This window comes from Bombus fervidus, chromosome 2 (genome assembly GCF_041682495.2).
Source record: "Bombus fervidus isolate BK054 chromosome 2, iyBomFerv1, whole genome shotgun sequence".
NCBI classification, from domain to species: domain Eukaryota; kingdom Metazoa; phylum Arthropoda; class Insecta; order Hymenoptera; family Apidae; genus Bombus; species Bombus fervidus.
In genome coordinates, this window is record NC_091518.1 from 14,047,910 (window position 1) to 14,075,758 (window position 27,849).

General features: G+C 35.6%; 2 protein-coding genes across 5 annotated transcripts; one reads left to right on the forward strand and one right to left on the reverse strand.

Annotated features, from left to right (window-relative positions):
• Window positions 1-5,241, forward strand: LOC139998004 (uncharacterized). The gene is made up of 7 exons (XM_072022185.1): window positions 1-172; window positions 242-504; window positions 616-1,148; window positions 1,301-1,859; window positions 3,273-3,539; window positions 3,638-4,061; window positions 4,189-5,241. Exons 1-7 carry the CDS (start codon window positions 136-138, stop codon window positions 4,830-4,832), a joined length of 2,727 nt encoding a protein of 908 aa, XP_071878286.1. The 5' UTR covers window positions 1-135; the 3' UTR covers window positions 4,833-5,241.
• LOC139997909 (uncharacterized) lies at window positions 4,933-27,849 on the reverse strand. Of its 4 annotated transcripts, none has more exons than XM_072021968.1 (8): window positions 27,065-27,843; window positions 19,322-19,445; window positions 19,047-19,132; window positions 13,528-13,620; window positions 9,040-9,102; window positions 8,572-8,709; window positions 6,929-7,160; window positions 4,933-6,274 (listed from the first exon to the last, which is right to left on the reverse strand). In XM_072021968.1, exons 1-8 carry the CDS (start codon window positions 27,137-27,139, stop codon window positions 6,135-6,137), a joined length of 951 nt encoding a protein of 316 aa, XP_071878069.1. In that variant the 5' UTR covers window positions 27,140-27,843; the 3' UTR covers window positions 4,933-6,134. The 4 variants fall into 4 exon arrangements, with proteins under 4 accessions (XP_071878069.1, XP_071878070.1, XP_071878072.1 ...); XM_072021969.1 differs by having other exon boundaries at window positions 8,626-8,709; window positions 27,065-27,838; XM_072021971.1 differs by lacking the exon at window positions 13,528-13,620 and having other exon boundaries at window positions 27,065-27,849.

The window sequence follows — 27,849 nt, forward strand, 5'->3', positions numbered from 1 at the left end:
AAAGATTAGAACATTTATGATTCAGCGAGGTAGTTAGGAACGTTTTGTTATCTCTTGAAAGACAGTAATTATTTTCTTTTTTTTTTTATTTGTTCTATTTACGTTAGAGAGTCCGCAGTTTATATTTCAGAAAACATGGCGAGCGGAACATATATTCGATCGATAATAGTAGGTACGTATTTCTATTCTATATTTGACGTATCATACATGTGATCCGATATATCCAACCATTTTCTTGCAGTGAATATACTTACGGTTAATCTGGGCATTCATCTTGGATGGACGCCCTGGTTGATAGAAAATTTGGAGAATGCAAATTCATCACTGAATGTAACGATCGACCAAATAACCTGGATCGCCTCAATCCCACAAATTGGAGATTTAATTGGTGGATTCATAGTATTTGTTGTGGGAAACCACATAGGCAGGAGATGCATGTTATTCTGCTCTCTAATACTGCTTCTCTTTAGTTGGATGATGCTTCTTCTGTATGACACAGTTTTGGTATAACTATCGAACAAGACACTTTTTCATTGAACGTATAATAATTATTTCTTCAAGATAAATTTTTTTTTTCATATGTTATTGATAAATTTAAATAATCATTATTTTCAGGCAATTTATGCAATACGAACGGTCATGGGTATTAGTGCAGGAATGTGTTTCCCATTAATATTGATATATTTTTCCGAGATAGCGCTAGTGAATCATCGTGGTATGGTTACTTCCAGTCAGGCTTTTTCAATGAAACTCGGAGTTTTATTAATGTACATATACAGCGCTTTCGTGCCGTCAAAAAACACATTTATTTTTCCAATTACTTTAGTCGTTCTTTCGGGACTACTTTTGCTGACCGTGCCAGAAACGCCATATTATTTGGTGCTCCATAAAAATTATGAAGAAGCAAAGAAATCTTTGACGCGACTTCGGCAAACTTTTGAAGAGAAGGAAATACAAATGATTGTAAAAGATACGGAGAATTGTGCGGCGAAATGCAAATGGAAGGACTTATTTCTCGTATCAAACAATCGAAAAGTGCTTCTCGTTGTTACTTCCATCGTCGTCACGTCTCAATTTGCTGGCAATGCTATAATCTTGGCTTATATCAATGACATCTTCATTGCGTTCGGAAAAAAATCAAGAATGAAGTACGTATGCTTTTAAGTTTAATCATCTGACGTGTCTTTGTCGAATGTGCGATTTAAATATTATTTTATAATCATGGAAAAATGTATAAATATATTCGCATTAATAATTAGATTCCACGATTTAAGAATTATGTTTTGTTTATGTTGTACAGACTCTTAACTAGCTGTATAGGAACAATCGGATGTGTGAGTACTGTGTGCACCATGTTGCTAGTAGATCGTATGGGTCGTAAAACTATCTTCCTTATATCGGTTATTGGAGGTGGCATATCTAGCTTCATCATAGGGACATGTAGTTTTCTTTTGGAGAAAAATTATTACGTGGACGTTGTAAGTAGTATCGCAGTAATCGGTATTTTTCTCTTCGCATTCATGACATCTTTGGGTCAGCCGTCCATCATGTATGTTCTTACTTCCGAACTTTTCGCCCCGAATGTGAGAACGTTTGGTGCTGCGTACCAATCATGTTTGAGTACTATTTGTCTGTGCATAGTCAGTAAAATGTTTGGCATTGTAATGAAGGAGATTGGTATGTACGTGATGTTCTTTGTATTTGTGGGTTTTACCATCATAAATGTTTTGATTATCGCGTTTCTATTACCCGAAACAAAGCGCAAGTCTTTCAGGGAGATTCAAGACATTTTAGGGAATAAAAAGTCTGCCTCTGTATATGTAATTCAATTCCGTAATAATAGTTCGTTAAGTACAGAATAATGTCTTATTCGGCGTTTGCAACTTCATCTTTAAAAATATTTTTCAAGATCCCAGGTTGTAACATAATAAAGGGAAGGTGTTCTAAGGGAAGGCTTGTTAGTAGAGTAGTGCAACGTTACATGCCTGAAACATGTTTTGCATACACGGCTAGCACAAGCCACTTTGTTACCGTGTTCCCTTGCAATTAAATTTCATCATATAAGCAACTTCCGCTTCTCTTTAGTTTCTAACCTTAATAAAGTCTATTAAAAGTTTCGTGAACATTGTTCACTGAACATAATGGATTGAACATTACGTACAGTTCATTAAAAAGAAATATTTCCAGTATTCATACTTGATCTTTATTTGATAATTAAACGAATTGAATAATTGATAGACAAATATAATTTATTGCCTGATTTTATCACGTACATCTTGCAACCTAGCTAGGTTATTAGATTGCATAAATTGCAGTCTGATCCATATAGCTTGTTACTACTGAGGCTTAGCGTATATAAACCATTACTACTGACAGTGATCTCGGACAATGGTCAGACGTAATACGTATCTCACGTGTAATTATGTAATCTACAACCAACTGTTACACCGTGATTTCATGAAAAGATTTGATTGTTTATAAATAACTTACTTTATATATTGATAAACATCGTAGTTATTATACATGTATAGAAGTACTTTTCTGTTTGATAACAAATGTTTATTTTGACAGAGTTTTCTGTTTATTCACAAAAAGAAAAACACCAAGTAATGCAGGAAGATACATACGTTGTTTCATAAAACTCCATGAAAAAATTAACAATAAACTAAATAAATATAATGAGATAAATGTTCAACGTTTAGTTACCCGTGCCGCACATTAATTAATATTCAAGTAGTTAATGTCGTTATCTGTGTTGTAGATTGCGAATACATACCGGTACATATGATGGTTATTGCTCGTGCATGTAAAAGATGATTATACTATAGATATGAAATGGGAACTGTTTAGAATTTCCGCGCGAATGTTATTTATATAACTAATATGTCTAGTAAAATAAATATTACTTATTTTATGCATACACTTCCATCTACTGTAGTTGCTTTCGAAGTATGCTTACGTGGAATCATGATAATTAAAACACATTGCTGGAACAATCGTTATCGCGGCTTGTTCACCTTCGAAATAGTTACGAAGGAAAGACTAATAGAAAACTCTTATCGATGTAGTTAGGTATATTCGTCGTGAAACCTAAATTTTCCTAGTGAAAACATTCGAACAGTGTGTCACGTGGCAGTTGCGAACATGTCGAATGTAAGACTTTATTTGATAACTTTTGTAGGTAAGGGAAATTCTATAAATAGTATTATTTATTTTATATGTAAGTGAATTATTAATTTACAAATTATGATATCGATAATTGTTGTATTAAGACAGTGTGTTTGGCTCAATTAAATGCGGGCCTGTTTTTGGAATGGACGTCACCAACGATAATAAAATCTTCAGTCAACGACTTTCCTTTCAAAATCACTATCGACGAAGCCTCCTGGATAGTATCTTTATTAAAACTTGGAACAGCGTTCGGTTGCTTTCTTTCGATATTCATCGTTGACTTTCTAGGCAGAAAAATCTCGATATTGCTTACTATTATTCCAACTTGCCTAAGTTGGTTATTAAGAATATGGAATCCATCGATTCTGGTAAATATGAAATCTGAAGACTCTCGAATTTTTGTAACACATTTTAAAAGCATAATGAACTTGTGATATTTTTCAAACGTGATTTTTTCTATTTTTAGAATCTGTACATGGCCAGTTTCATAAGCGGGATTGTCAGTGGCATAATTTTCACGAGTGGCTCGATGTTCGTGACAGAGACCTCTCCTGCGCACATTCGTGGTGCTTTGTGCAGTTGCTTCGTATTAATGTATTATTGCGGTAATCTTTTGAGCTGTGTAATCGGCTCATTTAGCACCGTGCACCAATATTCTTACGTGGCGATATCATTGGCAATGCTGCAATTCCTGATATTCATTTGGTGTCCTGAAACTCCTTATTACTTGCTGCGCCGAAAAAAATTCGCAGCTGCCATGGATTCTTTGATATTCTTACGCGGTTCGGGCGACGTTGCCGAGGAAATGGATTCTATTATTAGAGCGGTCGAATCCAGTCCTCGATGCAATGGGATATTGTCTTCTATTTTACACTTAATTTCTGAGTCAGGTAAATAAAATCTTCGAAAAACTCTTTGTCAAATTCAAAAATTTATAAATCTCCGTAGTATCGAACATAAAACAAACCTTGTCGCCAATTTCATAGCTTACAACGTATTAAGTATTCGACTTTTTAGGAGGAAAAGCTGCGATCTTAATCGGCACAGGTGTAATGACGGTGCAAGCGTTCTCAAGCTCGATTATTCTTATCGGTTACGCCCAAACGATCTTCGAGAAGATCCACGACGTTCAACCGCAGGGGGTCTACACCAGCATCGTCTTAGCAACGGTGTATCTGATCTCGTATTTTATGTGCATTAGCTTGGTGGATCGTTTAGGAAGAAGACCTCTAATGGTTATATCCACCATAGGCGTTTCTAGTTGCAGTTTCCTTTTGGCTGTCTACTTTTGCATGCAAGAGAACGCCATAGATACCACGAATCTTCGGCTATTGTCCTTCGTAGCAGTATTATTTTACACGATAAGCTTCTCTTTAGGATTGGCCAGTGTACCTTTCGTTGTTGTAAACGAAATATTTCCAGTCTACGCGAAAGCAACGTGTATCAGCTTTTGTTTCTGTATAAATTTCGTATGGTCGTTTATCGCGTTGCGTGTCTGGAGTGAGATCATGTTCGAACACAACGCATATTCCTTTGTCTTTTGGTTTATTTCCGGTCTGAACACGTTCAGTATCTTCTTTCTAGTGTTTTACTTTCCGGAAACGAAAAGAAAATCGTTATTGCAAATTAGGAAGAATTTTATCGAGGGAATGAAACAGTGATTAATCAGGCCATTATTTTGGTTGAAATGAGTCAAGAAGCTTGAAAGTTCACGATTAATTATGAGAAGATGTCGTTGTCGAAAAATAAAAATAGCATCTATTAAAAAACCACATAAATTATTTATTGAAAATGTTAGAACAACCTTTTAAAAGTCCATTTTGGAACCTATGTAAACAGGTACTGCGACACATATTGTAATTTACAATAATATGTACATTTAAGGATACGAACAGTTTGGAAATCGCTGAGTTCATATCGATATTTGGAATCGTACATACTTTACTTCGTAGCAGGTGAATTTCGAGCAGCGTAATCCGTAATAGAAACCAGGGAACAAGCATTGTAACTCGACAAGGGTGTAGTTGAATCGATACGAAATAAATAATTTTCCAAAAATTGCATTGTAAACGAGAAAGAATGCTCTCTTTCCGCCCGAAAATACAAATTTGTCTAAAAATGTGTAATACAAAAATACGATTGGTCAGCTTGATTGCACAATTTTACTCGTGTTTAATGTACATTCTGTTAAAGACATAGGGATGTTCGTTCATTTCGAAACAGTATCGGACATTGGATTAAGCTGATCGATTTCTGAAGTAGTTGGAGTATTGTTTGAAGCGCTAATCTTCAATTGGAAGATCAAAGTTCGTTATCGTGACAACAGAATCGTCACAGAATGGCGTCAATATTGATCGACAGTTGCGCAAACGTTTGTCCTTACATTCAACTCGATCGCCTCTGATTCTGCACCTGTACACTTTACGGCTTCCGCTATAACCCAAAAGAACCTAGCGCGTATGGATATACCAATAAATGAAACTAAGACATTAATTTTGCGCGAACGTTTTAAATTTCTTCGAATGACAGTAGAGTATATTTCGCGAGATGACGCTTCTACTGTGACAATTTTAACTGACCTCTAACCATAATATAGCACGAAATGTAATACTATCGCAAATTTAGTAAATATATCGCAAGAAAACTAAAGAGTCAGATATGCGGGTTCTATCAGTTGGAAATAATCGACAGAGCAGAGGTGGCAATCGATCAAAATGTTGATATAAAGAATAGACCATCGCGTTGAATGAACTAGCATAGCGATGGTGTTCAACCGTCGGTTTCTTGTCTCACAGCTTAGCTTGTACTCGAGGACGTCTTTTACGAGGATAAATTATTCATTGGTAGTGTGAAACCATTCGTAAGCCGCATGAATTTCTCAGAGAGCTAAGAGAACCGGCAGTAAATGGCAAGAAAATTTTGTTGTTAGCTTTCACGTCGATGGTACAGGCAGAGTCTAAACTTCAGGTGTGTTGACTATAGCTATTTTTCTGAGACAGAAGAACCTGATCGATCGTGGCTTCCTCGAGCTTCAACGAGGTCGACGATGTCGCGTGCTCGTTTTCTGCTTCCATTTGAAGTACCAACATCGTGATTGGAACTTCTGAAACATATATACGTAGACATACATGCATAGTGAGAATGTGATGTTTCGAAATTGCCGTTGATTCGTTTAGCATGGCGACAGGAAGGTACAGATCAAGGTAAGTGATAGTTGTGACATAAAGAGAAAGCATAGAAGCACGTGTTACGTACAGACGAATTTAATTAATGAAAAAGATCAAAAACATATTTTCCTAGAATCTTGTTTGAATAAGCGACAAAGTGAATTCCATCGATGTTAACTCGCACGTACAAGTGATCCCTATAATTTATTCACCACTACACTTCGTAAGTAACAACTCAAACTCTGTGTGTCCTAGCCTTTAACTGAAACAACCGCTCTTCTCTACGATCAATTTAAGATGGAGCAAAGTTACAAACTAGGTCGACGATATAATTATCCGTTTGAACGTTTGATAATACAATAAATTGGAAATTTCATATTGCGTGCTTCTGAAGTTAATTTGTCTCATCTATCAGGCTTGTAAATGTCACTGAAATTTTATTCTGGCATTCTAGTTCGCGTTGTTAAATTTTACATGATTCAATTTCAGAAAAAATGAAGTTAAGTTAATCCGTTTCTTTGAATACAGAATAGAAATGCAGAATGGAATGGAGGTGTGCATATGCATGCAGAAAGCGAGCGTTCACTTACCAGATTTTCCATTCTGGCTGTCGGGCGCCGTGTCAGGGAACTGGACGTGTTTCCTGGATGGTCGTCCCGTGACAGGACTTTTTTCCAAGGAGAGAGTGTTCTGACCGGTGGTAGGACTCTGCGTCGGTGTTGCAGTCGCTTTGGTTTCGTTGTTGGTCGGCGCTCTTCGAGAACTCAAACAAGACGTTGCAGTCGTAGTCGGCGGCTGAATGGCATACCTCACTGCTGGAACCTTCAAAGGTCACTTCATAAGACCCATTTTATAATTGAATTTCGATGCAATCGACTTCTTTTCGAAAGATAACGAGTAAACGGAGTTTTTTCAGTTTTTCTTTGAAACTCCAGCGCGAGTGCAAGATAACTGAGTTTCGTGTACGAGAGCTGGCGCGAGAGGAGTTTAATCGAAATTGAAGATCGTCCGAGATAATCTGGTTCGTGCTAGTACGAAGGTTGCGAACGAACTTTTTGTTTTATGGTGTTTGAATTAATCTTGATTGCCGCGATTCGTATTGGGATATTTTTAAGGAAACGTTTTATTACATCGTATTTTATCGAATGGACGAACGTATATCAGAGACGAGATCGGTGCTCTCCTGAATTTTCCAGATGTCAGTCATTCTGAATGACGCTTATTCGAGCAACCTTCGCTACGAGGGATGTCGCGACGTCAAACACTGTTCGAAGAGAGCTAATAATACGAGCTCGATCTGTACATCGACGTGCATGTATAACGTCATCAGTAACACAATCTACATTAATCAATGTCGGAAGATAGCATCAGGTTAGCCTCTTTGCATTGGTGTGTGATCTATTGTATATAAGTATCTCTACGTATTATCGTGATAAATAATTTTAATCCAAAGAATCCAATATGCGATACTGCTCACAGTCTTTAATTATCTAATATCAAGCGCAATTGTTTATGATTGCTTCGGATTGTTGCGTACTATTATCGTTCTTTTATGGAGCAATAAAAATTGATCGTGCGACTTATCTGTGTTAATGACACGTCATGCGATAAAATATTTCGCAATAATCTCCTTTTTTTCGCACTATACATTATACATGGTTCTTTCTTTTTATTTTTATCGTCTACGACTTTATTGTGAATTAATGGAATGCGTAAGCATTTGAAGAAACCATGTGAATAGCATGAGAAAGGAAACAACGATGATAGATAAGAATTCAGATTAAGCAACAGAAAGTTTCTATTTGGATAATAAGATTGTCCAATATCGATGCTTTCGAGACCTTTTCACAGCCTTGGAGTACTAATTTTTTTAGAATAGCAGAATTTCCGGGATGGTGAGACATAATTGGATTTCCTTCGAAGAAGTTCTTGCTCGTTGTTCTTTATAACTTTCACTACAACATAATGGGAACAATAATTTTGTGGAGACAATCGTTATTTAATGTCGTTCTGAAATATATTTATCACCGCAATCTAATAATAGTACCCGATTTCTCGGGACGAGAAAAAATTGTCTTGGGGTCGTATATGAAATTCATATATCATATGTTGACTAAATAATAAACTTCAATGTTTTATCAGGCGTTACTCTCGAACCTATTCATAATTTTCACGTTTAGTTTTGTCGACAACAATACGCTAACTATTCGACAATACAGTTAATACACTTAACTTTTCGTCCCTTATTCCGTTCCTCTTTCCGTTGAGAGACTCTCAGAATACTGACCCTGTATTCGTAGTCATCCGCGACGGTGCCTCGACCGGCCATATATTCTTGATACTGGGAGATCACGCACAACACGGAATATATCTGAAGTAAAGGATACGTGGGATATAGCCCATAAGCCGGCGTCTGGTCATCTGATAACGTAACACATTCTTTCTACCTATGTTTTATAATTGAAAATAAAAATCAAGGTCAGGAACGAAAAACAGAAATCGATGCAAGTAAGGCATATCGATGGTACATTATGCTATTGTGCTTCAACAAAGTTGCATTATATGGAAGAAAGCGTATTTTAGAAATTAATCAAAAGCATAGATGATTTATAGATGAATGATTTTAATTAAAGAAAAAATTTAAATATCTCTGGAATGTGAGTTTTACACAAACTGATTCCTGAAATGCATATATACTCACGTTCAGGCAGAGAAGAAAGAAGTTCAATGTGTATAACATCACTTTCGTCGGGTCAAAAGTGGACTGAAACAAGATCGGGATAAAATTAAATTACTCGATTCGACGAACATCTTGTGAATGTAATATAATTAATGTAATATAACACTTTACAGTATATTATTTTTTCTTCTACAATTCTTCCTAACCATCATCGTAGTTCCTGTTTATCTTTATAGTTACCCTAAAGGATGCACTGTAATAATACAGATTTTGTAGAACAATTGAGGAATCGTTGCAATTCCTGAAATCGATTACAGGGAGGCAGTAAAAGGTTGATGTTTGCTATTATTCGCATCGAGTTTATGTATTGAGCGTAGACCGGTTGTAAAATGCTATTCGATTCCCTGCGGCGAGTACGTGGTAGTTAATACAAAAGCCTTTCATGAGGAGTAAATTTACATTGAACGTTGTTTGCATGCTGTGCTGTCTGACTTTTTAACAAGGGATCATATTATGTAGAAAAGATATATTTTAAAATTCTGACGTTGTAGGTACTATAAAACAAATAGGACTCTTGATTTTTCTTCATTATGAATAGGATAACAGCTGAATATAACTTTGATCAATTTCGATTCAAATCGTTTATCGAAACAATCGGGGAAAGTAATCTGAACCATTTCACGACGAAATTCGTTCACAGATTCCGCAAATCGGTCACGATACGAAGAAAATCGGAAACATCTCTGTCGATCCTTGATAGTTCACCGGAAATTTTATTGCACTCGGATAAGTTGTATCGATGCAAAAGCAATACAATAAGAAAGAAACAAAATCGACAATCGTGTTTTCGGTCGAAGATAGAACGAAAACGTTTTGGGTTAGACAATGCTACTCAGTTACGACTTTTTAAACGCTAATGTCTGAATATTTGAGTTTCTGGTACGGCTATTTGTTTGATTAGATAATTACTGTTTAATTAATGATAATTCGATTGTAATTATATTAAACTCGTAATATCGTTCGATTATATGTTAGATTATTTATAATTAATCGATTCCGCATATCAAGAAAATAAAAAATGTATACATTTATCTGTTAAAATTTTAATTGACAATCTTTGATTAACAAAGAAACTTCGCAAACAGATTTCGCTTTGTTTTATGTAGCTGCATCGTAACAGAGCCACGAAATGTATCGTTAACATAGAGGACGAGTGCATCAGTTCATAGAAGTTTGTGTAATTACGAGCGATATCTTGCATCGATGTTACCGGTTCTCGTTACCGTTTCCGATAGGGAAAAGGCCATTAAAACAGGGAGCGCGTTTACGAGTAAAAAATGCCCGACTTCTTGACTTAATAATGATATGATAATTTGATATTCGTACATGAAAGGAAGAAAGAGGGAAAGAATGAAGAATACTTTGTCGCCGTTGTTTTTGCTTTACGAGAAAAAAGCTCGACGCGCAAACAGTAAGAACGTTAATGAAGATTGCGCGTACCGGCGCGGCGTGCAATACCGTCAGATGCGCTGTTATTTCAGAATGAACTTTTGCATCTGGCCGCCTGCTGCACGGAATACACTTGGCATGCGACTCCAGTCACGTGCATTTTCCCCTGTGTATTATCGTTTATATGACTATACTCTTATATTCTCGTTTATATCGTTGCATATTTATCCGTTTCGCACATTTTCATGCATTTGTAATTCGTGTGCTTTTAGGATATATTTTGCTTCACTGTTCCTACCATTCTTGTATTTCTCCTTTTAAACAGAGTGACATATGAGAACCATTTCACTGAAAAATTGAGATCTCTCCGCAATAACAGTAGGTGCTTTTTGACATACTTGTTCTTAGAATTTTGTTTATCTTGATATTTGTCATTATTTCGACGTCAAATTCTGTGTCTATTAACTTGGTCACGAAAGGAATTATACCTATTATTCGGCTGTTGCTTATTGATCCGATTTGAATAGGTCAATGATGTTATCGCATTCCATTGTATACACGAAGTGATATAATACGATTTAACCAAGAATTGATCTTCATCATACACAGGTGGCTACAGAAATCTCAATTAAGTAGCCTGTGATAAGATAAGATACCGTAGTTAACGCAATTATGATACCACAGTATGCCTGATATTAACTTCGTGAAAATTCAATTATGATCGAAATTTTATTTGTGAAAGTTTTTCTATCCTAAACGTTAAAATTCGATTCGCTAAATTAATCATTTTCAACTGACGTAATTCGCAAAGGATCGGCTTCAGTTTCCAAAGATCGTGATAAACAGTTATCTCGATTGGCATTTTAATCAGCATTTTAGAACTTGTCAGCTCAAACTCGTAAAGCGTCGCTTTCGTTTAACAAAATTCCAGTCCCGATACAATTAAATCAACAAAACTTTGCGACGCATTAATTGCGCGGTCGAAGTACTTTGAAATCTCTCGTATCCCCATGTCGAAAGTGTTTCATATATAGTTTATTTAGTAGTTTCATACTAGTGTTTCAGTGCTTATCATAAATAATCACCATGATATTTTGACTGTGCTAATTTATTTCAAATGTTTGCGCTTTCAAAAAGAGAAAAATAATTGGTGCGTTAAAATTATCAAATTACCAGAACTATATGTAAAAAGATCCATCTGTGCAAAGGCGGCACATTCGATTCATTAAAAACGTCCAAATGTTTTGATTTCATGAATCTAGATCAGTATTACTGTGAAGTGGATACATAAATGCAAAACACGTTGGCTATTTACATATAAGTATCAAAACATCATGACAGCACGACTGTTGAATAGATAGACTCCTTAACGACGTCAAAACGTTTTGCATTCGTGAATTTAAAATAAATTCATTCGAGTTCTTTAATACACTACAAACATACAGAATAATTAGCTTCGCTACTAACGTTGAAATACCACGAGTAACCAAGTTTTAAATAGCCTTATTCGTTTAAATGTGTTGTAACCTTTCAAACTGGTTGATCCAGAACATCTGCATTTCCCGAGGAAATATCTTGAAAGCTTTCAAACGTACGAATGCATACTAAGTTATTTGTCGTACGTTACAGCGTTACGAACCAGAAGACGCAAAGTAGGTTTTCTCTTTAAAGACATCAAAATAGGGTAGATGGGCGAATGCACAATAAGTTGATGCCTGAAATACATGAAAATCACGAGACAAAAGCAAAGCACTCGACGCTCTCGAATCACACGGTTGAACGGCAGTCTAACCCCTTTAGCACCGACTGCGGAGAAAAACGTCGCAGCTGTGGGAAACGTGCCCATGAAACGACGGAAGAGCGACAGAGGAAGAGTAAAGGAGAAAAGTCTGAAAGAGAGTTTGGATTGCGGCCCGGTAAACAGTTCATGTTCTTTTCTTATGTCATACTACGAATTCTTCGAGAAAAAAAAAAAAACGCCAGACAACGGTAATTGCGTGGCTGTGTGTCGTATGAGGAAGTGCTCGATATAATCCACGAATGGCATTAAATGTCTTCACTTGTGTGTTCGTTCGAAACTCGCTGTATAAAAGTTATAAGCTGTCGAGGGATACAATTTTAAAAATAGGCGAAAGTTTCTTATGGGCGAGTAAAGAACTTTGAGCGAAAAACGAATAAAGTTTAAAGAGACGTACGGACCATGATTTTATCGATCGATTCGGATATCGCGCTTGTTGGGGAAAGATTAGAGAGTAGCTGAACCGATTCTTCGAAAGTACTTGCTTGTTAAAAAACATGCCAGAGTCGAGATTCTATGATGTAATGCAAGTTCGCTTGGATTCGGTCCAAAATTTCTTGTTCCAATAAAGCGACTAGATAGAATGAACCTTTTTTCTCCGAATGAAAGAGCGCTTTTTTCATATTCAACGTTTCAATGTTTGAAGAAGGTCTCATTACCCAGAGATCGTAACTTAAAAGCGTGAACCTAAAAATGAAGCTTCCGAAACTGGGTCGAAGAATTCGTAATCGAAAGCTTTTGCGAAGAATCGCATCGGCAAATTGCGGGTTAGCGAAGCGCGAGAATGCTTACCCGTGCCTTCGAAATATGATCTCTTTTGAAATTACATTTTTAGCTTTTATTCCCAATCGTGCTGCCACGAGAGACCTCCCGTGGTTTGTGTTTTATTTGGCGAAAGAAACATCGACGTATCATTCTTTTGGATAGATGTTCTCACCGACTGACGCAAGCACGCAATTATCACAGGCGTATTCTCTTTCCACGAAAACCAGAAATCATATGGTTTGTTCTCACGAAAAGGGGAAAAAATATCATAGATGGACCAAACGAAAATATTATAGAAATTTCGTCACGACTTTCACTGGTAGATCCATTTATTTTATGTGAAACACGCAATGAGTTTTTTCAGGCGATTTATTTTGTAAATGTACGTAATATATCGAGTACTTTTAGAAATTTCGATATTTTTTATATATATTTTATTCTGATATAAAATCATCTAAAGTTATTTTCTTAGTATATCTAAAGAAAATTGTACTTACCGCAGCGATGAACAGGTACAGGGAATGTCCCACATCGATAAAACAAATCGTGACGATGACGATGATCCAGGGTATGAGAAAGACACGTTGATCCTAAAAGACGTCGATCAAAAGTGAACACAGATGAATGGAAAAGAAGAAGGCTGGTTTCGAGGGAGTAGTTTCATAGTCCCTCTTTAACTTTAATATCTTTTTTTTTCCCCCCTTGTTTATCTGGCGTCCTCTGGAAACATTCGATCCGACTCGTTGCATCTCGCCAAGGTAAAACGAGGAACACTGTCGAAGTAAAGTCTACTCAGAGGGTTAAGAGTTTAGACGAGCTCTCGACGGAAAAGGGTGGAAAGTTTCTCTTCCATGGAGTAGGAAGACAATTGTGTCGTCTTTTCTTAGAGTCGCGAGTTGTTACGTTAGACTAAAGAAACGGTGCAATTATGCACAAGGCCGTAATAATTTACCGCTGTTACGCTTATGGACTTAATTCCATTGCAAAGCCTTGAAACGACTATTAACCAAATCATTTCTCCTCATTTTACAAAATAATCGATGTATATTTTAGAACGAAGCTTTCTGAAATTAAATAAATTTTCTTATGTTTCTTTATTAATCCTTTGATAGCATAGTTACATCATGCCATAAAAATTCATAATATTAGATCTTTTGGTTAATTTTTAGCGGAAAGTGAAAATTCATTCTATTCTTTAATTTATTATGCTGCAATGCTGTCATTTGATTTGTCATTAAATGTAATTCGATATTTCGTACGAAGACAAAGGAGATCTTAAATGTTGATAAGTACTAGACGAAACAATGACTTGCAAAGAAGGTTCGAGTATCGAGAAACATTGAGTATCGTTTTAGAAGCGAAACGAGCTACTTTTGTGGTTCCTTTTATAAACTCCCGTAAAAATGCGGCACGTGAGACAGCACTATGCTTATGTAAGCTCACAAAGGAACAATTTTTCGTCTTCAACTGTATTCTCGAAACCAGGCTGCTTTGAAATGTGATTCAAATAGACTAAACCTCGTTTGAAGTTTCGTTACGTTTGCCAGTATCTATAAGCCTACGAATATCTTGTGCGAAAAAAACTGATTTGCATATCTATATACAACATATATTTTGAGTAAGGTAGTTTATAATTAAAACTGTGCATTCTCATGTGAGTTTTGTTGTAGAACATACGTCAGCACGTATCATCTTTTTTGTAGCATACGTGCACATAGGAGCGAACATACGTACAATAATTTGTTTCGGAGTATTCTATATCTAAAAACTGGGTTACCCATTGCGAGGACGTTAAAATATAAAAAATTCTAAAAGTGTGTTATTTCGATAGACTCCGCCAAAAAAAAAAAAACAAAAATATTAATGTTTTCATAGAATATGTGTTTTTAGAGAACACGATAGATTGAGGGTATCTCATACGTGATACACACTTGTTTGGAAATTCCAACTAAAAATATCGTGATACGCAACGTGTTAAAAATGATGGATGTCGGATGACAAATAGCCGAACGAAGAGGGTGAAACCGTAAAACTCTGAATTCGAGATCTTGGCGAAATGTGGCCATGGTTATTCATCGCCGGTTACTATCACGAAATAAACGCGGTAGTTTTGCCACACAGTGATTAATGGACGCGTAGATCGATACGAAGAAGGAATGTCAAGTCGGCTCTGTGAATTTAGTGTCCGGAATCGCGAATTTCGATCTATCAAGAATTTTTCTCGGCATAGATAAGGCAAACAATAGCCTCTTTTTAATAAATATCTCAATTACGGCCAAGTAATTAGAAAATTAAGCGACGAATAGGAACCATATAAGGTATCTGTTAAATTCATTTACTTCTTTTTTCGTATACGAAAACAATATTGAATCTTGTTTAGCAATACAATTGTTTGATATAATTTATTTTCTCTAGATTCAATTAATAAATAGGTAGAATTAAAAAAGCATGTTTCAAATTTCTAGATGTTATTTTCAACTTTCATGCATTTAACTTAATGATCGTAGAGAATTGTTTGTAAGACGTATCGAGCTTCAAAAATATTACAGGATCTTTAAACTACCAAGTAAGATTAGTTGAATTTATTACATAGAAAGAGAGAGAGAGAAAGAGAAAGAAAGAGAAAATAACAGATAAGAAATGTTTGAATAAACACAAGATATAGATTTCAATTATATTTTATAATTTCACCGTAATTCAGATAAAGCGAGTTTTAATTGATGATAGAGGAGAGCAATAAATATTTCTTGTAAAAGGAAATACTACCTAGGAGACGAATCTTTTTCCTCTATTTATTGTTGTCCTCGACGGACGTGTAGACACGAACGAGAGGGCACTTCAAACCGATCACGTTGCGCTTGTGTTTTACGTAAGAGAACTGTTCGCAACGTGAGTGATAGTCGTGTCGATTGCACGCGAAAAGTGTCGATAAATCAGCGCCGTGACGAAAATTGATATTTCTACTCGGGTTTACGGACGTTTTTCCATGTTCAAAGGAGCATTCACTTGGTGAACGTGTACGATTCTGACGACTGATGGATGCGCCATCGAGGCAACATCGAGATTAGCTCACCGAGCTTAATTGCGTTAACGTATCACGGATTCGACGGAATCCACTTTGAAAAGTTAGTCTCTCTCCGGGGTTAACAGAAGCGTTTCATCGCTGTAAATCCTTTGCTAATGTTCACCACGGATTGGTTTCTAAGTTTCATGCGCGGTGATGTGGCAACAAAGTAACCGAGCTGCGTGAAATCCTTCGAAAGTACAAGTAAAGTAACCTGTTTTTTCTCTACTTATATTTTCTTCGACAGAATCCCCGAGGTATAGATCGTTCACAAGCTTGGTAAAAGTTTTTCAAAGACCGCGAAGTTTTTGAGGCGTTAATGACGTCACTTTTCAGCACGAAAGTGTGATTAAATATGGTATCTTACTTTGTGTAAAAAAAGATTTAAGAAAGCTTTAAAAGTATAAGTAATTTGATCTTATTTCTGCGATAATCTATGAAGAGATCATTACGTGCAAGAGGTGCTTGTTGAATTGTATTTATTATTTATGATACGACGTTTCTCATCTGATCGATTATTAAGGTATTAGTTCAAGAAGTACGTAGTGAGCTATTTGTCCGTTGTGAACGATTAGTGAAGGATATTAAGGATGTTTCATCGAATTATTTCTATGAATATTTATACGAAGAAACGTTCGATTTTGTATGACGTCTTGTTTTGAAAGATAGGTAACGAAAATTCAATTGCGGGGCAAAACTGCGGAAGGAATTTCGCGGTTGGTTGATGTCAGCTCGGGGATGTAGTCTTATCTCACTCGTAAATTTTCTGTACCCTCGTTGACTAGATACTACGTCAAGTATCTCTCCTCTGTCTTTTCCCTTCCTGATTTCAAGGGTTGCTATTGAAACGAATGCTTTGAAATAACCATACACTTTAATTACCCTTGTCCTTTATATTTCTTTCTCATAAATGATACGTTTGTATCATTTTGTAGGCGACGATGTGTAAATTATAACCGTAATCTTAAAAATACGTTGTCCTTGTTATTGCTTTTTGTATTTGTCTCTTCCTAAATTAAATACGAGTACAAAAAGAACCGTGTACGAATATGTGTAAAATGCAGGAACGAAATAGAAATGGATTTCGGCATCGAGAGATATTTCTGAAAACGATATTTTTCTCGATTCGACAAGCTGGAACTTCATTTCCGATTTGCCTTGATCCTTCCGTATCAGAAGATTCGTGCTTCTACTTTCTCCAGGATGATGATAAAAATTGCATCGCTCTGCCCTGAAGGTCGGGTTTGTCTGTCATTTGAGATGAACTAATAGCAAGATCGATACGAGGACGATAAGACGATTGAAGGACAAAATCCCAGCTACACACTGAGTGCACTGTGACTTCCATTTTCTTAAAAAGTAAAAAAAAGAAAAAGGAAGATTATGTAGAAACGAATTTTTGCTTAATAAACTCATTTGTGCAACATGTTTAGTTTATAGTATGAAATTAATTTGAAATTAATTCGCAAATTAGTTTCTGAAGTTTTTGTAATTTAAAAATCAGAATGCATCACCTTATAGCGGATGACAGAAGTAAAGCGTTCGTGCCGAAAGTAATTTCAGTTTATCGAAAATTATTCAGATTTATTTCCACAGGTGCTGCTTTAAATTCAATCCCCGGCTCCCTCTTTCTTTCTTATAATCGATTTTAGGAAAAACAATTTCCAACTACCCGCGTTTCTCCATCTGCGACTAAATCTGATACAAGAGGATCGGAGATCCCGCATTTTTCCCTTAGTCGCATTTTTATTTCCGTGATTTCTTCCCACTTACGTTATCGCGGTTATCCTCTTTTGATGTTAGACATAACGATCGAGGGATCGCGCGCAATTCTACATTTTTGAACGCGGAGTTAATCTTATCCCTGCTAACAACTTCCATTTCGCGCAAGAATCACGTGCCACGGGAATGAATACCACGGCTTAACGCTGGTGTGCGTGGAAAATATATCTTTCCAGTGTAAAATTAGGCGGATGAAATACTGGAGAAACACGAAACTGGTAGATTCTGGAAATTTAATTAAACAGAGTCATTTATATCTAAGAATAATCGATTTTGTAAGAATGATATAAATGAAAAAAAAAAGTATTTACTTATTTTTTGGTAATCTTTTTTGAATAACTTACTAATTAATTATATATTTAAGAGATTATAATAAATTGATATTATATTCCATTTCAAGTCTAAGTTTGGGACGATGGAATTTTCAAATTGTACGAAACAGTATTCATCGAGCTTCTTTGATAAAGCAGAGTTCTCTATATATATATGTTCGAAATGTTGTCCGACTATATGGTCTATACACTACTGCCGCTAGCGATGCTAATTTGCTTCAACCAGTGAGCACCCAAGAAACTCGTCGATATCTCAATATCAATTTCCTCCATTTGAAGTAAAATGCTACATTGAGGTTTAGTATTAATATGTAAGTTTGTTATTAAATGTTCTAAATCAAACATTCCGAAATATATTTTTATTTTCTATTTTCTTATAAAAGTTAATTAAAATGAATGTAAGATCTTTTCTACGGTACATATGTTACTTTGAAATAAATTTTTCACTCTTAATTTTCCTGTTTGAAATGTACTTTGCAAATGACATTATCCGGGACTCTAATCCGAACTTCTACTTAAGCTTTACCGCAAATTTAAACCGACAAGGAACTTTAAACTTCTCTGACTCAAAAGAACGCGACGTGCACCGGGAAATTTCAGACAATATCTGTCGTAAAGAAATCTAAGCGACGAGGGTTTTACAACCGTCGTTCTAAATACACCTGTTTACAATTTAACTGCAAATCTTTCAACGAACGAAAGCTGGACAAAAGTTTTCATTCAAAGTGAAAATGCATATTTACGTTACAATATGTTACAATACGTACAACACATACAATATGTTGTGGCACAAAATGCGATGGGGTTGTGTTAAAGCGTTATGTTTGGAGCGTCTTACCTTACAGAGGCCATAGAGTAGCAGGATACTGCAAATCACACCGCAGCACGAGCATATAAGCAGCGTCACGTTAAACCGCACTGTCGCTGAAGGAATAGAATCATGTTAAACGTGAGATCTCTTTGTTTTCAATTTGCAACTCGAGTATAATTTCAGGCAATTACGCGTGATGAATTCGATTGTACCGCTTAGTGACTTATATTACGGGAATAGAATCGGAGAATTCTCTCCCGGTGCATCCACCGTGAGCATTGTTGTTACAGCCAAATACTCACTAGGAGATATGGTGTCTGGTTCTAGGAAGCTGGTGGATTCGGGTAACGAACGATTCCCCCGCAGATATTGACTCTCCCCCTGAAGCACTTTACCCGTGGTTAGCGCCAATACGGTAAAGTAAATCTGAAACAGAACAAATAACGGCCGATCCGTTCGTCATGAATTATTCTGATTACGAGTTTACCGAGAAAGGTACATTGGTTGAAACAACTTGGGGATCGAGCTCCTCAGGAATACCGAAGCGCTAATTGAATATCGGAAATGAAACAAATATTGTGTACTTAATGTAGCAATATCGGTATTTAATCTTCTTTTTATCCAGCGTTAAGTAATTATACGATGTCATTTTAACTTCCACTCGCCTCGTGCTTGAAACTGTTACTATTTTACTATCGAGAATCAGTTCGTTTGAGTTCCTACTCGTTCAAAGTAAAAGTTCGGTATCGTGTTCTGTCTCTGGTCAAATATCGAATCGTATTTATCTTTGACTTCATTAATTAATTAGCCTAAATCCGTTGAAATTTCTGTGTAACGTGTAAAGGTACGTAAAACGTAATTTGGTGCATTCAATTAGCATTAACTTTTAAAAAGTTATCCATCTCTAATTACGTTTTGATTAAAAATTGAATTTGAAATTTTTTCCACGAATAGGGGTAAATTTTGTTCGAGGATTGCCTTTCTTTCTGCTCCATCCACTTCAGTCGGATTGCAATCGGATCCTTGTCGATTGATCCACTTTTGTTCCTTTACTTTTTATGCTTGAACCTCCTCCATGGAAACAGGGTATTGTTTTGAAATTGGAATCTTCAACTCTTCAGATTGCATCCCTCTCGAGTATCCACTTCATAACACAGAACAAAATATTTATAACTTTATGACCCAAGATCTTACTTCTTCTTGTGCCTAATTTATCTCACATATTTCGTATATTTCATACATTAATAACACGAACATAAGTTACAGCACACGGCTCTAAGTCCCTTTTACATTTTGTAGTTTAATCATCTCAGACCTCGAAACTCATTTTCAGCCTTAACTAGCCCATTTCATAAATCCGTGCTCATAAGCACGTAACTTACACGTTCTTTGATAGAACTTACGTAATTCTCTTAGAAAGTAAGAATACAAATATTACTTTATCTCGTTAAATCGATGTGTTCGCTATAGTTGTATTAAAACAACAGGTAAACAAAGTTTCACCGCAATCCAACGGTTTTAGGGCACGATAAAAAATGTAGCCATCGATCAACATTCCCAATGACTTTTGTTCGATATCTACGCTCTCGAGGGAAGAAAAGTCGCTTTCATTTAAAAAGCACGACTTTACTAAATGTACTTCGGTATTTCGCACATTTGTCAACATTTATCATTCGTTGGTCGATTTGACGCGCGTTATGAATCTTGCGTTGGTACGCGTATATACGCGTGGTACACAGGCACAAACCAGCTGAAAAGGATGAGTAAGTGGTAAAAGGCGTGCTTCTTGAGGGGTGCGTCGTGTCACTCTTCTGTTCTCCGGACGAACGATCGATCCAACGTGACAGAGGTTATTGAAATTGCTTTCCCCCTCTCATTGTCTCTTGTTGGGTAGTTACGCCGTCCTTGGACCAATTTTGTCATATTTTACGCTTCCAACGTGTCGCCAAGTTTGCGAACGTCTAAAAACGTGCAAAGAAAGCGTTTGGTCGCGTTTCTTTGATCTTGTACAGTTGCATGCTTCACACTTCGACAACCTAACTGTACGTAAACATGTACGTAGATTCTGTCTTAATTTAGAAATAGTCATTTCTAGAAATTTTACCTTACACACGTGGTTTACTTTTGTTAAAAATATGTCAGCTGCATTGCATGTAAAATTACATAAGAATATTACGATATATTTTAAGCGCCTCGTAGAATTCCATGTTTAATGAAAACACGTGTTACAAGCTTACGTAAAACTTGGTGCAGTTTGTGACACAAAGGATCGTTTTCAATGACACGGACAGAGTCGCTTATTCTGGTACGTTCAAAACACGTTCGGCTTAATTCAACTATAAGCAGATGATAATATAAAGTAGCAACTAAACATCATCAACTAACGGGTGAACTCTATGGTCCAGAATTAATGAAGGTTAAACCAACGAAGTCTAGTAAGAGCTTTTGTCCCCTTTCCGTATGTGATAGCAAATGGAAAGGAGATTATCATTCATGGTACTAAAGATAAAAGCACCCTTTCAGTATTTCACCATTAAAGCTAAACATATGAAACGTCATTTATCCGTAGCCTGATGCAGAGATGAATTATCGCGTTTGTATTTCCATCCTCGTATCCCGTATGACGGTATTTGCATTCCTCAGGTTTCGATCGATACAAATCGAGCATACAAAAAATTTTCATGTTAAAATGAAACATGAAATATAAAATGGTGCTGACGTTTTGGTAGCGTAACAAATAATCGATTGGAGCAAGAATACGTAGAATATTTGTTCTATTGTATCTAATGTTATATCGCGCGAAAAACATAGAACTTGATACGTAAATGTTTTCGACAATTCATCGAAGATATTTTTATTCCTATTTTACTCCGTGTTATTAAAAACACAACTGGAAACGCTGTTCTACGATATTCCCTTGTATCGCGAAATAAACTGTAATCAAAGCAATATCCATGAAACCGCGCTCCTCCCATCGAATTCAATAAGCCATCGAAACTGGAGCTATACTCGTCATTCGAGAGGAAATAGGGAGCGAAGCTGGTGTAAAAAAGACGATCTACGAGGAGCTGATAGCCCATTTGAAAGGACGAGAGGCGAATTGTTGGCTTTTCTACTAGGACCGACCGATATGACTTTCTAGCTAGAGGAACTTGATAGAGAATTTCTATAACGATACAAGCATAACAATATTGGATGTCGAATATAAATGGTATCCGTAAGAGTTCGAACTTTTTATTCCCTCTATTTTCTACACACATGCAATAACTTGCTTGTAAAATTCGGAACTTAAGAATATCGTGTTGTTTTTCTGAAAATATTAGTCTGCTTTTTTATCCTGCCCTATTTTCTCCTAACATTTTTGTTTCCTTTTCGCCTTTTTTGTTTCCTATGACGCAAATGCAGGAACAGCTTCTCTTAAAGATAGGTGGAATTTTTTTCTTTCGGCAGTTGATATTTCTTCTGAGAAAATTGACCGTCTATTTTTGATAGAAATATTATTATTAGAAATGATACAATTCAAATTTATCACAATAATCTATCTATGAATAGAAAATTAATTTGTACCAGTGAAAGGATGTTTTTTTGATAATGCTTCGTGTAATCAAAATACCTGATCATCTAAATTTCGTATTTCTCGCCTCCGATTCTATTAAATTCCGATCTTAATTAATTTAACATAACTTTAATCACTCTACAAACGCAACAATATTAAATTACCAATCAGGGAAAGTGTCAGATCTCGCGGTTGTTGTACGAATTAAAACGACCATGCGATTTGCTGTGTTTCAATTAAATCGTGCCGTTTATACGTTGAAGCGTCTGATTACTCGATACTTTAATCCCTTTTGCACGTTACTTTGGATGATACTTTAATCCCCAGGCTCGATGCAATTTATAATTAAACAGACATTAAACTCTCTATATGCCTTTTAAAATATCCATAAGTATCACGAACGCAAAAGCCTTTTGTTGTTTGTGAATAATTGAACACCACAGAGAAATTCGCGAATTTTTTTGTTCAAGATTATGCTTAAAATCTCTTTTACTCCTAGTCGGATCACGCTTCGTGCAGTATGAAATTCTTTGAAATAATAATAGAAAATCTCTCGAGTAGTATTTGAGGTGGATATTAACGCTTGTATAACGCATGATTCTTGTTGTTCCAAAAACGTTTCATAGAAATGGATTAGTACATGTAAAAATATCAGAGTAGATAAATTTGCATCTCTGTGAAGACATTTTAGACAATGATAAGTAGAAACGTCTAGGATGGATCAAAGTTATAATGGAATGTTACCCGTAGTTATTCTGGATCAAGTTAGATAACTTTCTAGACACGGTACATGTTTCATTAAAAGTGAAGCTCTTCGGTTTGAGTTAATTATTCTATTACGAACTTTTACAAAAACTTTTAATTCAAGAAATTTTCATTTTTGATCAGCAGAGTGAAAAGAAGCTCCAAAGCAGATTTTAATTTACTTAGGTAGGTACATTTATTGCTTGGCGTTTATGATTTGTGGAGAAGTTCCCTTTTCCATTAAAAATATTTCATCTTCCTTCTCATAAGTTTATACGAATTGATCATGAAAATAAAAAATATTATGCGTAGTGTCACGTCATAATTACTTAATGTATTCGAAGTTAGTGTATCTCACAAGTTTAACTTAACTGAAATAAATTGCACTTTGCAACCTGATCCACGCAACGTCGGACATCGGGTTCCTTCATCAAAACTTTTTTAATTCTTATCTCCCTTTTTCTTTCCTCCTCCTTCCCATTCGAAACTTCAACCCCGTAACAAAAAAATGTCAAGTAATAAAGGTTTAAAGGAGCTTCTTTTTCCCGGTATTCCGCTGCAATCTAGTCGATTTGGACACGTCTTTATGAGGCATCAAATATTGCCGATACAGCTGTTCCACCCTCTTCCCGTAATTCCAGTCTAAATTAAATTTCGTTACTCGATATCTTCCATTTCATTTTAAAATCGACGAGGTCGTAACGTGAGTTTAATTTGTTCGTTATTCCGGGAATTACCGTACGTTTAGATAAAACTACTAATTTTCCTTTGGATTCTTTTAATTTTTTTTTAATTATTTTATTATATCTCCTCTTCAGGGAATGTTTTGCTAATTGGGTGTTTTTAAAACTTTGTACAATCACACGAAAAGCCATAATATTTTTCTATTGTAGTCGTGTATATTCAGCATTTATCTTTCGTTTACTTTTCCACGTAGATTCTATCGAAATTTGATCAGCGAACTAGGGCAACTGAATTTTCGTCCTTTTCCAGAGGAACGAAAAATTTGCAATTAAACTTATTCGCCGCATGTCTTAATTTAAATCGATTCGGTATGCGACCTCGCTATTTGATGTCGTGATTAAGAATACATCGACCTCTATATTTCCTATCACGACATAATAGAAAATAAATAGTAGCTGGTATGATTCTTCTATGTTGCACGGGTCAATGTAAATGTAGCCCGGGAAATATAAATTTATTAGATTCATTTTTATCAGATATAGGTACGTATACACATATGTTCTTTTTATCGGAAAGTTTGACGATAAATGTACATATTTGAAGCTATCCGACGTAGAAGGCAATATCGTAAATACATGATGTCGAAGGTGTTAAAACTAGCCTGACAGGGACATATGGCCTCGAAATTTCAAGAAGTTAATTCTATTTCAAGCCACTCGAAGCAATTAATTCTGTTGCCGAGTTACGCCTCTCGTATGTGTGAGAAACTTCCCGATATAGGATACCTTTAATTTAATCCGATCGATAGAAACTATATTTCTATCCATTCGAAACTATAATTAGGTATACCGAAATACCGAGTTCGGCGTTTGTGTGTTGTTTGTAAAAAATAAAATTTATAAAGTCATCTTCGAAATAAAGTTGCGAATTCTGAAAGGATGTATTGTTATTGAAATTTCGGAAATATTTATGAGTTTAATAAGAGGAAATCAAGGGGGTATGTTTCTCGATGCATCGTCTATCTAAATGAAGTTAGTAAAATCTGAATGCATGTCAAAGCTTTTTATCGCGAACTCTACGTCGAACACGAGCCTTGCAAGCTTAGACGAGTCAGTGTAGCAGAATGGTGAACTATTAATTTTGTACACAGTGTGATATATAAGTTTACCCGTTATAAATTGTGTACTCATTGTCAGCGTTAAACTGATAATGTTTCAGATAGGTATTAAAAGTAATGTATACTGCTACGAAACATTTGCAAATTAATTTCAAATAAATAATTATTATAATTTTTTATTACGCAAAATTAATTAAACTTTTCACTATTTGCACAGAGATTGAAAATTCATATTCAATCGAGAGAATTCAACGAATAATTTACCTAGTTTTCCAAAATCCAATCTTTCGAATCACGCTTTGCGCCCGTAAACTACAGTGAATGAATTTCCAAAATTTTGGTTCAAGTCAAATTCGCGTTGGACGTTATTGATTTTCTGTCATGTTTTGCAGACTGTGAAAGAACCTTTAATCTTTTAATTATTTCCACAGAGTTGAAACATTTCAATTGTAAATTTTACGAACCTAATTAAAGAGTTTCAATGCGATTGATAATTAACTGGTCACTGTTTTAAATGTATTTCATAAGAATAGAAAATATTCGGTGGTGTTTCTATATTTGATTCTTTCGAGGATAATTCGTGACTAGAGCATGTAACGTTTAGGCAATAATAGAAACAGGCGTCTTTCTACCTTTTTACGATCTTCTGCGTAAGTGCTTACAAGCATGCAATATACTTTATTAGAGTACACTTGTTTACAATTATTTACAATTCGTCAAAGCAATAAAACACATTAATTCTGACAAATGCATACATTTTTCTGTTATTAGGTACTATATTTATAACGGTAAAAACAAAACGAATCAGAAATGCCCTGGTTATTAACATTTTTCTTCCTTTTTCTTTAATTTTTTGTTGATTAAAATATATGTATATTATTAGAGCGGAAAACACTAGGAAAATTGCAAAGAACAAATCTTGCTCGTTTTACCATCGTGCACTTATACATTTTCTTTCAATTAATGCAGCAGCTTGGTACGGTTTAATAAATTTCTTGTTACTACTATATAGGGCAAAGCTTTTACATTTTAGCCCAAATACATTAGAAACATGACTACAACAATTCCTCGTTTAATTATATTTAATTTTCCCCTTGCATACGGTAGAAAACTGGACCTTTACCTATTTATTTCCTTTGAAAGGAAGTTGGATTCCTTTTCTTGAGATTGTAATTGAATGTTTTTCCGCTACCACTGCATATTTTTAATGAAATGATGCTTGATGGGTACGAATTTTTGAAAACGTATATCCTTGTTATACAATACTTTGACTACTTAAAGAAAATTGCGTTTAAATGAGAATACACGAGGAAACAAATAAATAAGTAATTAAAAATTGCTATTTATATTTAATGTAATGCTTTCATTTAAGAATTTCATTTCAAGCAATTAATATTTTTTCGTAGTCACCATTTTTCAAATTTGAAAGTTAGACGAGTTTCAATTGTATATTACAGCAACAGACAATAAATTGTATCAACTGTGTGTGTTAATGTAACCGTAAAAATGTATCATTTGTCGTAATGAGTCCTTATTGCAAAGGAAAAAATATTTTATTGCCGCGATAAGAGTATAAATCCTCGAAACACGTTTACTCTTTCCACTGTGCATGCCAATATATCGTACTTACTCGTTTACACTTTTTTAAATACCGTGTATTACATACTGGCAATAAAACACGTACTTTTATCGCGCGTACGTACCAGCGTTTATCATGCTACTGTTTCACGATCAAATATTTACATTTCGATTGCTCTCTCAGTTGACAACGTAGTTACGTTTTCAACGAAAATATGTCACGTTTATGGTATTGTATATTTTACCTCTAAATACATATTGCCTAAGAAACATTATCTTGAAAAAGTGTAGACAACTTGTCAATAAGAAAGATATCTAGGGAATGTTTCGGGTAGAATAAGATAGGAATAATGATACGATACTTACTCCGGAATAAATAGCACAGGCGAAGCTACCCCTCCTGACTGACCGCCAGCAGCAACAGGATTGCATGATAGCCATGCTTTAAACGCGTGAGTGATCGCACATTACACATACATCCAATAGAAAAATTATTTCGTGACACGTAAACTGGCGTCTGCTACATGATCATATATATAACTCATGCTGCACGGAAATAGCAAGATGCAAAAGAGGTGAGCGACGACACCAAAACATTGTTGTTCGATCGTAAGGCTGAGGACCGGCACGTGTGGTAGTTCGATTCTCACTGCCGGCCTTTACGATGTTCGCGGCGCGAAAACTCCAGCAGGCGCATGCGCACTCGCCGTCATTGGTCAGTTTGTACTTTTTCAGCTGAATAACGTGCTTCGTATTAGTTGACACCAGCTGAATAACATGCTTCGTATTAGTTGATACATATAGAATTACGTATAGCAGGCGCAGCGTTGTATTCACGTAGAAAGCAGGATGATCATACTCTCATGGGACATGCATAGAAATTTATATGTATAGAAATTCTGAATGCTAATGGAAAAAGTTAATCCCTGAGATACGAATTTCAACAGCATTCGAATTCGTCGAATCACTTGCTAGAGTAAACAGAGATTGATTTTAAATCAGAGACTCCAGTGTATGAGCTGTAATGGATGGAAACTATCGTATGGTTAAAAAGATAGTCGCCCGGACAAAATGTGATATTTTAAGGGAACTCGAAAATAAAACGTACATTTTGGGTAACTTGTTATAAAAAGTTTTTAGCGAAAAACGAC

What these genes read in the sequence shown, in the direction of transcription:
- LOC139998004 (XM_072022185.1), top strand. Translation starts at nt 136, where the DNA reads ATGGCGAGCGGAACATATATTCGATCGATAATAGTAG. An exon ending in TATTCGATCGATAATAGTAG is followed by an intron (nt 173 to 241) that starts GTACGTATTTCT and finishes ATTTTCTTGCAG; the next exon opens with TGAATATACTTACGGTTAAT. An exon ending in GGAAAAAAATCAAGAATGAA is followed by an intron (nt 1,149 to 1,300) that starts GTACGTATGCTT and finishes TATGTTGTACAG; the next exon opens with ACTCTTAACTAGCTGTATAG.
- LOC139997909 (XM_072021968.1), bottom strand. Translation starts at nt 27,139, where the DNA reads ATGGCTATCATGCAATCCTGTTGCTGCTGGCGGTCAGTCAGGAGGGGT. An exon ending in CCTGTGCTATTTATTCCGGA is followed by an intron (nt 19,446 to 27,064) that starts GTAAGTATCGTA and finishes GTTCTGTTTCAG; the next exon opens with ATTTACTTTACCGTATTGGC. An exon ending in TGTACCTGTTCATCGCTGCG is followed by an intron (nt 9,103 to 13,527) that starts GTAAGTACAATT and finishes ATCTTGTTTCAG; the next exon opens with TCCACTTTTGACCCGACGAA.